The sequence below is a fragment of the Monocercomonoides exilis genome, assembly GCF_001643675.1.
Source record: "Monocercomonoides exilis strain PA203 chromosome Unknown scaffold7-2047599, whole genome shotgun sequence".
NCBI lineage: Eukaryota > Preaxostyla > Oxymonadida > Polymastigidae > Monocercomonoides > Monocercomonoides exilis.
This window is the reverse complement of record NW_027150552.1, coordinates 740700-749951: the sequence shown is the minus strand read 5'-3', so window position 1 is coordinate 749951 and position 9252 is coordinate 740700. Positions and strand designations below refer to the sequence as shown.

Below are 9252 nucleotides of genomic sequence, written 5' to 3'. Positions count from 1 at the left end.
CAATGAATAGCTGAATATCTTTTCTTATGGATCTTTGTTTTCTTTTTTGGAAGAAATTATGTTTGGGTTTCAAAATGAAAAAAGTTTTGATTTGAGATAATGAATAGCTTTTGTTTTTCTTTATCAGAGAATACCTGCTTCAACATGAAAGAAAATTGTAATTGAGTTAATTAATTCATTTTTGATTGTATTTTTGAATAAAGATTAATTTGTATAAAAATATGGTCAAGATCAAAAAAGATTCTTTCTGGTAAAAACACGGCTTTATATTTTTGTTTGTGAGCGCTTTGTGCTGCATCTGCGATATTAATTGCGTTGATGAGAAAGGAGGGGAAGACATGCAAACAACCAGAGAAAAGGGGAATGCGTTTTTCTCGAGAAAAGAGAATTGTGCTTCTGTAGGAATTGATTGCCCGAGTCTCAATTCTCCCACACGTTTCTGGGGATATAAAGAAATTACAGAAAAAGCTGATGGTGACGCAGATAAGAGGAACAAAAGGGGTTTTGGAGACTTGGACAATTTCAGCTCGCAAAAAGACAACGAGAAAAGTTTTGCTGAAGGACAAGTGAAAATTATGTATAAAGAAATGCAAAGAAACGATGAAAGTGAAGTTAAAGTGGATGGAGAAAACGGGGTTGACAACGAAGAATGTGGTCTTTCTGGAAATGCGCCATGCAAAACTATTAAAAAGGCAGTGGCTCGCTGCAAGCCCGAAGGGATGTTACAGATCCGCACAGCAGAAAATTGCAATAAATTTGACACTGAGCCAATTGTTATTGATGGGCGTCGCATCAAACTTGATAACGGAGACGAAAGCATAATTCGTGTCACAACAGCTTTGGACGAAAGGAAAGTGAAAAATGGGGATGCTCTGTTTTATGTGAAAGGCAAAGGGTATTTATACATTGGCTATGCTGAAATTTGCGTGGATACAAAACGCGAAAGTGGAAGAAATCAGGGACTAATTGTTGTGGAAGGAGAAGACTCGCAAATTGAAATGGTCAGATTGAATATCAGCAATACAGAAGCTGGGAATGGACTGAGCTGCGTGCTTATTGAATGCAAGTCGGGGAAAATGACATTTCAATATGTTGAGATCACAAATTTTGTATCTTCCAATGCACTGATACTTGCTGAATCTTCTCAAAAAATTGATATTTTTTCCATGAAATTGGACACCATCACTTCAAATAGTGAAACTCAATCGGTCGTGGCTGTAATGGGAGGGTGTCAATCTGCAAAATTTGATGGCTGCACATTTACAAATTGCTGGTCAGCAGAGCACAGATTGGGAGGTGCGATATATTTGGAAATAACGAATAGCGAGCATGCTTGCATATTTTTTCGAATGCATTTCTCGAATTGTTCGTGCGGAAAAGCAAACGAGAACGCAGATGGGCTGAATGTTCAAGTGAATGATGAATCAAAAGGAGGAGCAATGTTTATTCAAGCAGCAGACGAAGCAACAAAAACACTGAAACTTACATTGAAAGAATTTATGTTCTCCAATTGTGCAGCAGAGAAAGGGGAATATATTTATTTTTCATTTCCAACAGGAAAAGAGCAGATCGACGAAGAGCAGTTTTATTTCGAGATGGAAGGGATTTACGGGAAGCAGAATTACATATTGCTTGAAGATCGGAAAGAGGGAAGAATAATTGACCTGATGGCAGACAAAGAGAATATGTTGCCATACCATTCAGAAAACATCTATGTCGGAGGCGAAAAAGCAAGCAACGAGAAAACGTGTGGGCGAAAAGAAAAGCCGTGCTCTCAGCTGAGTGGCATGGCCAAGCGTGAAACATGGAGAAATCGCATGTCATTGCATATCATTGGAAAAGTGCTTGTGAATGAGCCGTTTTCTGGCTGTCAAAGAACAGCATTTTCTTCGATGGCTGGTTCTTTATCGATGCCTTCAGCAAAAAGTGAAGAGAACAGGGGAACACTTCGAATTGGCGCAAATTTGAAGGCAGGAAAATCGATTGCAGTGCTTGGAGGCGAAAACACTTTTTTTTCGTTTAATCACATTGACATTGAATATCCAGATGCCATTGAAGGAGATGCGCTGAATGTGTTGTATGGAAGAAATAGTATTCGTGTTGTTGACGTTGTTTTTCGGCCTTGGTTCACCGGCTTGAAAGGTGAAAACGTGCTTGGAGGAGAAGGGCAATTGCTTCCATATCGGCTGATTGAATTTGAACGCATTTCTCAAGAATTTTCACAACTTGTTATTTACGGAAGAAACAAAAACATCACCCAAAGAAGTCAACGTGGAAGCGATGAGACGGCTAATGGCCTCAGATCTTTTTGGAGCGTTAAAAATGAGGAGCATTTGAATTATGGAAGTGAAGAGAACAATCTGTTGTGTTCGTGGGATTCAGGGCTTGTTTTTCTGAACGGTACAGGTTCAACAGATATAAATGACAGCACGTTCGTTGACATCAGCGATGGAGTCATATTTTCTTCTCTTGGTTCGTTGAATTTGTACAACTGTAGCTTTGTTAACAACCATCCAATTAATGCAGGGTGGGAGAAATTTCCATCTTTGCGGCACAATATTCAATTCAATGAAAGTGGGCATTATTGGATTCATGTTGAATCGTTGTCTCCAGGAAGCGATGGACTTGATGGAAAGCCGTTTGGAATGGTTACCGAAAAAGAGCCAAGTGGAACAGTTGTTGAGAACATGGATTCATATTTCTTTTCACCCGTTTTGAAGAATGTTACGCTGAAAAGAGAAGAAGAAGCTAGCGAAAAGAATGAACTTCATAGCAAAAATGAAATTGAGAAAGAAATTGAAGCAGTTGTGCATGGATTGTATCTGTTTCCTTGTGGACTGACATTTGAGGCTTCGAAAAAAAGGAAAGGAGAAGAAATGAAGTGGACAAATTGCCCAGTTTCAGAATATGTGAATGAGACAGAAATGAAAGTGAGGATTCCTCCGTCTTTGCTTGAAGTTGATGATTACACATCAGTTGTCTGTCGCTTGACTTATCCGAGCGGAATTATAAATGGAGAAAAGAAGCATTCAATCAATGCAATTATGGTGAAGCAGAAGAAAAGCGAGACAAACGAGAACAGTCCAAAGAAATTGACGAAAGCACAGCTTATTGCGATTATTGTTTCTGTGGGCGCTTTTGCTGTTGTTGCTGTTGTGGTTGTGGTTGTGACGATTGTATGTGCAGTTCGATTTAAAAAGCGCAGGCAATACAACGCAATGAAAGAAACGGATTATTGAATTGGAATGTTTCAATTTTCTCAGTTTTTATTTTTCAATTTTTATTTTTTTAATTATTGATTGATTTCAATGTTATGTTTTTGTGCACATGTTATGTTGTGTTCACAATATTTGAAAAATTTGTTGTAATAAAGTTTAAAAAAGACGTTTTAAGAATGCTTTACAGACCGAAATATAACAAGAGATTCGTATAAACTTCGTCTTTTGTGTATTTTCTTAATATTTCCGATTTTATTTTATGTTTTCGAAATACGAGACTTCTCGTATTTGCTCTTTTTGATATTGCCATTTGTGCAATTTATTTGAGTTCTTTAACTCTTCTGTGAGATTTTAACTGACTTGTGATGTTGGATGAAATTATAATTTAACTAGATCTTTCTCTTATGAGGAAGATGAAAAAACTGTGGTTTTTTTTATTTTTTCCTATCTCATTGTTGAGATTGTTATTTTTGAAATGTTGTCATTTTTTTAAGTTTTCATTAGCTGTCGTTGACAAAAAAGCAAACAAATTTTTAATAATATTGAAGATTATTTGCTAATTTTCAGTATTTTGAAATTTTGATTTGTTTGAAAATTTTTTAGGAGCGTGATTTAATAACACAAACTTTTTTTTTTTGGAAATCCAAATAGAAAGACGAGTATTGAAAATTAAATTCCAATAATTTATCCAGTTATGTGCAAATGGGAAATTCTTTATGGAATCATTATTTTCCAACACAATTTTTCGAACCAATCGAAATTCAAAAAAATGAACATTCTTTATCTTGTGAGACTTTGAATAATGTTTCATTCATATCTTAGCTTTTCGTTCTATTCGTATGAAAAGTTGTAATATTTCTTTATTGCATTCGTTAAACATGCAACCATCAGTTTCAAATTCGGAACTGACATATTTTTGTGAAATTTGAAAAAATTTGTAACTCATTGTTCATTGAATCCTTGGAGCTCACTTTCAGGTCATTATTACATTTATTATTATTTATTTAAATTTATTCAAAAAAATATTCAAAAATGCACATATGTCTAAATTTTTTTGAAAAGTTCCTTTTGTTGAATTTTCAAATAAAACAAAAATCACTTTCTTCAATCAAATTTCTGTTCCCACTCACGAAACTTCACTGAAATGGAAATAATAACATTGTCAATATTTTGTTTTCATGACAGCGAAATTTGGTGAGTGAAAACAGAAATTTAATAGAAATATGAAATTTTTCATTTTTTAAAAATTTAACAAATGGAACTTTTCAAAAAAATTTTGACATATATTTTAAAAATGCTTAATTTGTCATATTTTGGATAATTACTATTTCTGAGCTCGCTGCAGAAAAAGAAATTCATCGAATCGAACTTATTTTTATATCTTTGAGTAAAAAAAACCAAATGCATGAGTATTTTGTTTCGTTATTCGTTTGAAGAAACATTTTTCAATGATTTGATCAAAAATCAAAAAGATGTGAATCCAATTGGAACGCTTAGCTGCGGCTTGGAGTAGAAGTTAACTATGAATATTTCAAGAAGATTTCAATAATACTGTATCTTTTAATTAATTGACAACAATTCTTTTAGTGAATACGCTTGTCGGAACCATGCTTTGATTGGCGTGAGTTTTTTTTAGGGAGCAGGCTTTCAAAAAGTTTGATTACAGTTTGCTGTTTCTCAATTGTTGTATATCTTTTAATTTTTTGTTTTGTTCAATAATAAAATTCTTCAAAAGCTGGTTTATGAATGTTTTGTTTGACGCATATATTTGTTTGATTTTATCATTGAATAGAATGTTGCAGAATAGTTAGTGTTTACCATTATTAACACTAACCATATAAAAATAAATATTTTTCGTCAGAATATATTTTTTAACAATTTTTTCGATTTGATTTAATGAAACACGAATACACTATCTTATATGGCTGATCCTTTTTGAAATCATTCTTTCGTTCGAGTTTTGATCAAAAACTTAGTCTCAATAGGATTTTAAAGAAAAAAATATGTTTCTGCAATAACAACATCATGAACAACATGTATTAACAGTTTAAGTTCATTTTTTCTAAATCCCATTAAGTTAAAAATTTTGATCAAAATTCGAACGAATGTATGATTTCAAAAAGGATCAGCCTAATTTATGATCTCGAAAATTCAACAATAAAAATCACGAAGATATTTTTCTGAAAAAGTGAACATAATTTCTTATTGTTCAAAATATATAAATATTTATTTTGTAAACGTTATTATTTTTGATAATTTAATAAAATTATCCAAAATAATTTTTTGTTACACCCATAACAAATAAATATTTTTTACTATACAGAATAATTGTATTATTTTCATTGAGGGAGAGTAAAAATGCTATCTGGAATGGGAATACTTGCTTTTATCGTTTGTTTGTTTTGCGTGAATCTTCTTGCCGCAAAAGAAGATCCAAGTTTGATCGAAGAAAATATGAAACAAGAAAAAATGACTGAAGCAAAAAGAAATATGCACCAAAAATATATATATCGTTCAATCAAGAAACAATAAAATGGAGAGATGACGTCAAAAGATTTATTGATGAAATGAATAGAAGTGAAATTGGAGTGAAAGATTTTTTGAAAGTTGAAGAATGCAACAACAATGAATTTAATAGTGATAATGAAAATTTCAAAAATGTGAATTATTTCCAATTCAGCGAAATTGAGGGTTGTTTGAAGTGTTTCAATTCTTCAATCATGGAAATTGACCTGCTAATGAGAGAAAAAGGAACAAAAAGGATGCTCGTTGCGAAAAGAGGAAGCATTCTTTCGATGAGAGAGTGCATTCTTTTTGTTGGGAAGTATTCCCTGCCAATTGAACTGGAAGGGAGTTTTGGGTCGTTTGCTAACATTTCTCTGAGGCCAAATGCAGAAGGATCGAGTGCATTTCCTCCTCTTTTCACTTTTAAACAATTTGGCAATCACATTTCGAAATCTTCAATTATTTCGTTGAGTGAATCCCACTTCTCCTCTTTTTGTGTGTTATCAGCACCATTCATCTCATCACAGTTCATTTCCCTTTTATTTCTTTCCAAACTCACATTTTTCAACATTTCAATTGCAAATGATGCATGTTCATCTTCAACAACTTCCTATTGCCAAACCTCATGCCTGATGAGCAGTTGTTCATTTAGGTCTGTTTGCGATGTGTATGATGGCGGGATTGTTTCTTCCCTCAATAACCCTATTATTTCCTTGACCGTTTCAAATGCCTCATTTGTTGGGTGCTACCGGACAAGGAATATTGAGTGCAATGGAACTGAAACAAATAAGTTGACTCCAGGGTGACAGAATGAAACATTCAATGGGGAAAACTCATTCACTTGGCGTGAGTGGAACAGATCCAAGACAACAGGAGAAAACAACTCATGGTCTGATGGAATATCAATTGGAGGAGCTCTCTGCTTGAATGGCCAATCATCGGCCACTGTTTCAGTTCCTCATTGTTCTTTCAATGATTGTTATGCACATTATGATGGAGGAGGAATAATGTGTGCATATATCAAAACGGCTGAAATAGTAAACAACTCATTCAACTCATGCTTTGCACAAGGAAATGCTGGAGGAGGGATGTGTATTGTTTCAATTTCATTGTGCACCAGAATCAGTGGATGTAAATTTCAGAATTGCAAATCGAATAGCTATGGAGGAGGACTTTATCTCGAAAATTTTCAGGTTTCAGGAACAGGATGTATTGGAGAAGAAAATGAAGGAGGGGAAAGTGCGTGTGTGTTTGACTGCAGTTTCACTTCATGTTCAATTACGAACGATTGGGGTGGAGGCATGTTTTGCAAAAATGTTCCCAATCAATTCAAGATTAGAAGCGTCAGGTTTATTTCGTGTAATGCATCGACCAGGGGAGGCGGATTTCATTTGGAGCCAATAAAGCAAACTGTGCCAGCTGATGGGCTTTATTGCTATTTTTTGTTTTTTCACGAATGCAAATGCTCTGCAGCCACTCCATATGGGCATGATGTGATGTATTATGATTACTACAGTGTATATTTATCTCAAAATAATCCGTTTTTTGAATGCTATACTACAAACACTAACGATACAAGAGTTTGCTATGCGAATAATCCGTCAGGTTCTTGGATTTTTGACCAAACATCAAAAAAGGATTGGTTAAAGAGAGGAATTCTCAATCGATTTGTGGCTGTGAGCGGAGGTGGTGAAGATGATCTGTGTGGACTGGATGAGTCAACTGCATGCAGAACCGTTGGCGTTGCTGTTGGTTTCAGCACGGCACAGACAAGCTTGGTGGTCACACTCATGGAAGGAAATCACAGAAAGGAAGTCACATCAATAGACATTGGGACAAAGAAGATTTCAGTCATTGGGAAAGGAAAGGAAACATGTTCGATTGGAACAGGAGCCCTTTCATCATCATCAGCAGTAGGAACGTTGTTCAGTGTGACAACAGGTCATCTTTGTTTATTGCACATGAAGATTGATTGCAACTCAAATGCAAGTCCTTCTTCGCCGAGCGTGGTTGTGGTGTCTGATGGGAGTGGGTCACTCTCGTTGGAGGATATTGTGATCACCACGAGCAAAACAGGAGACTATGTGATGTCTTCGTCAGTGTTTGTGGTGCCGCTGTCGCAGCTGTCGATGGTTGATGTGGAGATCATAAATATGAATATTTCTGAATCATTGTTCTCTGAGCCGGATCTATCTTCTCCTTCTTCTTCTTCTTCTTCATTTTCTTCATCTTCACTTTTTTTGACATCCACAGTATCTGGAGAGAGCATGCTGGCAAATTTATCTGTGAAGAATGTGAAGTTGACAGAAGGAGATGGGGTGATTGTGGCAAAGAGTGTGGCAGAAGTGGAGACATTTGTTGTTCGGAATGTGACAATCGAAGATTGTGAGTGCGTGAATGGCAGTGGTGGAGGAATTAGGGTTGAGTTGGAAACAGATACGAGCAAGCTTCAGGTTGTTTCATCAACAACAATCAAGAGATGCACAAGTGGCAAATATGGAGGAGGGATAATGATGCATCTGGTTGATGGCTCGCACGATTTCTCAGTTGCGTCTGTGGACTTTTCAGGCTGTTTTGCTTCATTGGGAGGGAATTATCTGTTTATGAATGGAAGCGATTCTGCTGGATAGGCAATGACAACAGAAAAGTTGAATGTCCAACATGACAATTCAAAATATAATGAGCTGGTGGGATATGATTGGAGTGATTCAACAATGGAGCTGTTCCCATTGAATGTGTATTTGGGTTCATATCCAGATGCAGCACATGTGGGGAAGATGAAGGATGGTGTTCTGGGGAGATACGACTCGTGGTTCTACGGATTTGATTATTATTCGTGTGCCACCATCACCCACACTGCGCAGACGCGATTTTCAGGTGGAAATAAAAATATAGAGTTAGATCCAGAATTCGTGCTTGCGGAAAAGGTTGCCATGGCCGATGCCTTTGAATGGGAGATTTCATGTGCCTCAAAAGGAATGGAAATCGAGGTGAAGGTGCCAGCCACTTTTGAATCAGAAAACTTCCTGATCGATGTGCAAAGCAGATGTTCGATTAAAAAGATCAAATTTAGCATTCCATCTGCTCTATCCAGTGCATCTGCGATGATTTCGGCACGCTCGCCATCGTTCAATATCACAGACTGCTCGGTAGTAAGTTCTCCAGACAGGGCTGTTGGCCAATCGATTGGACACAGCTTTGTAAATGCGTTGTCATGAAAACTGAGAATGGAGCAATTTGAAATCAGAGAAGGTCTGACATTTGATGGGCATTCATTGGTTGAGTTTGTGGCTGGTGTGAGTGTTGTATTTCAAAGGATGCAACGTGGCAAACGTTAGAAAAATTAATGGAGACGGGGGGCTGATAAAAGGAGCAGTTGGAACACAGTTTGGGAAAGGAGAGGGAAAGGTTGGGATTGTTGTGATTGAAACGTGCACTGTGATAAACTGCAACTGCCAAGGGACACCGGAAGAGATTGGAAAAGGAGGAGGGATATGCGTGAGCTTAGATGGAGATGGAAGTATTGTTG

At 36.2% G+C, this 9252-nt stretch overlaps 3 protein-coding genes across 3 annotated transcripts; all 3 read left to right on the top strand.

Moving 5' to 3' along the window:
* Positions 1-263: 263 nt before the first annotated feature.
* Positions 264-3892, top strand: MONOS_3685 (uncharacterized protein). The gene has a single exon (XM_067873701.1). It carries the CDS (start codon positions 339-341, stop codon positions 3237-3239), a length of 2901 nt encoding a protein of 966 aa, XP_067733357.1. The 5' UTR covers positions 264-338; the 3' UTR covers positions 3240-3892.
* A 2653-nt stretch (positions 3893-6545) lies between these two features.
* MONOS_3684 (uncharacterized protein) lies at positions 6546-8353 on the top strand (the record flags this gene model as incomplete). Its single annotated transcript, XM_067873700.1, has 2 exons — positions 6546-6612; positions 6762-8353. 2 exons carry the CDS (start codon positions 6546-6548, stop codon positions 8351-8353), a joined length of 1659 nt encoding a protein of 552 aa, XP_067733356.1.
* An 84-nt stretch (positions 8354-8437) lies between these two features.
* Positions 8438-8941, top strand: MONOS_3683 (uncharacterized protein; the record flags this gene model as incomplete). Its single annotated transcript, XM_067873699.1, has 1 exon — positions 8438-8941. One exon carries the CDS (start codon positions 8438-8440, stop codon positions 8939-8941), a length of 504 nt encoding a protein of 167 aa, XP_067733355.1.
* Between the last annotated feature and the right edge of the window lie 311 nt (positions 8942-9252).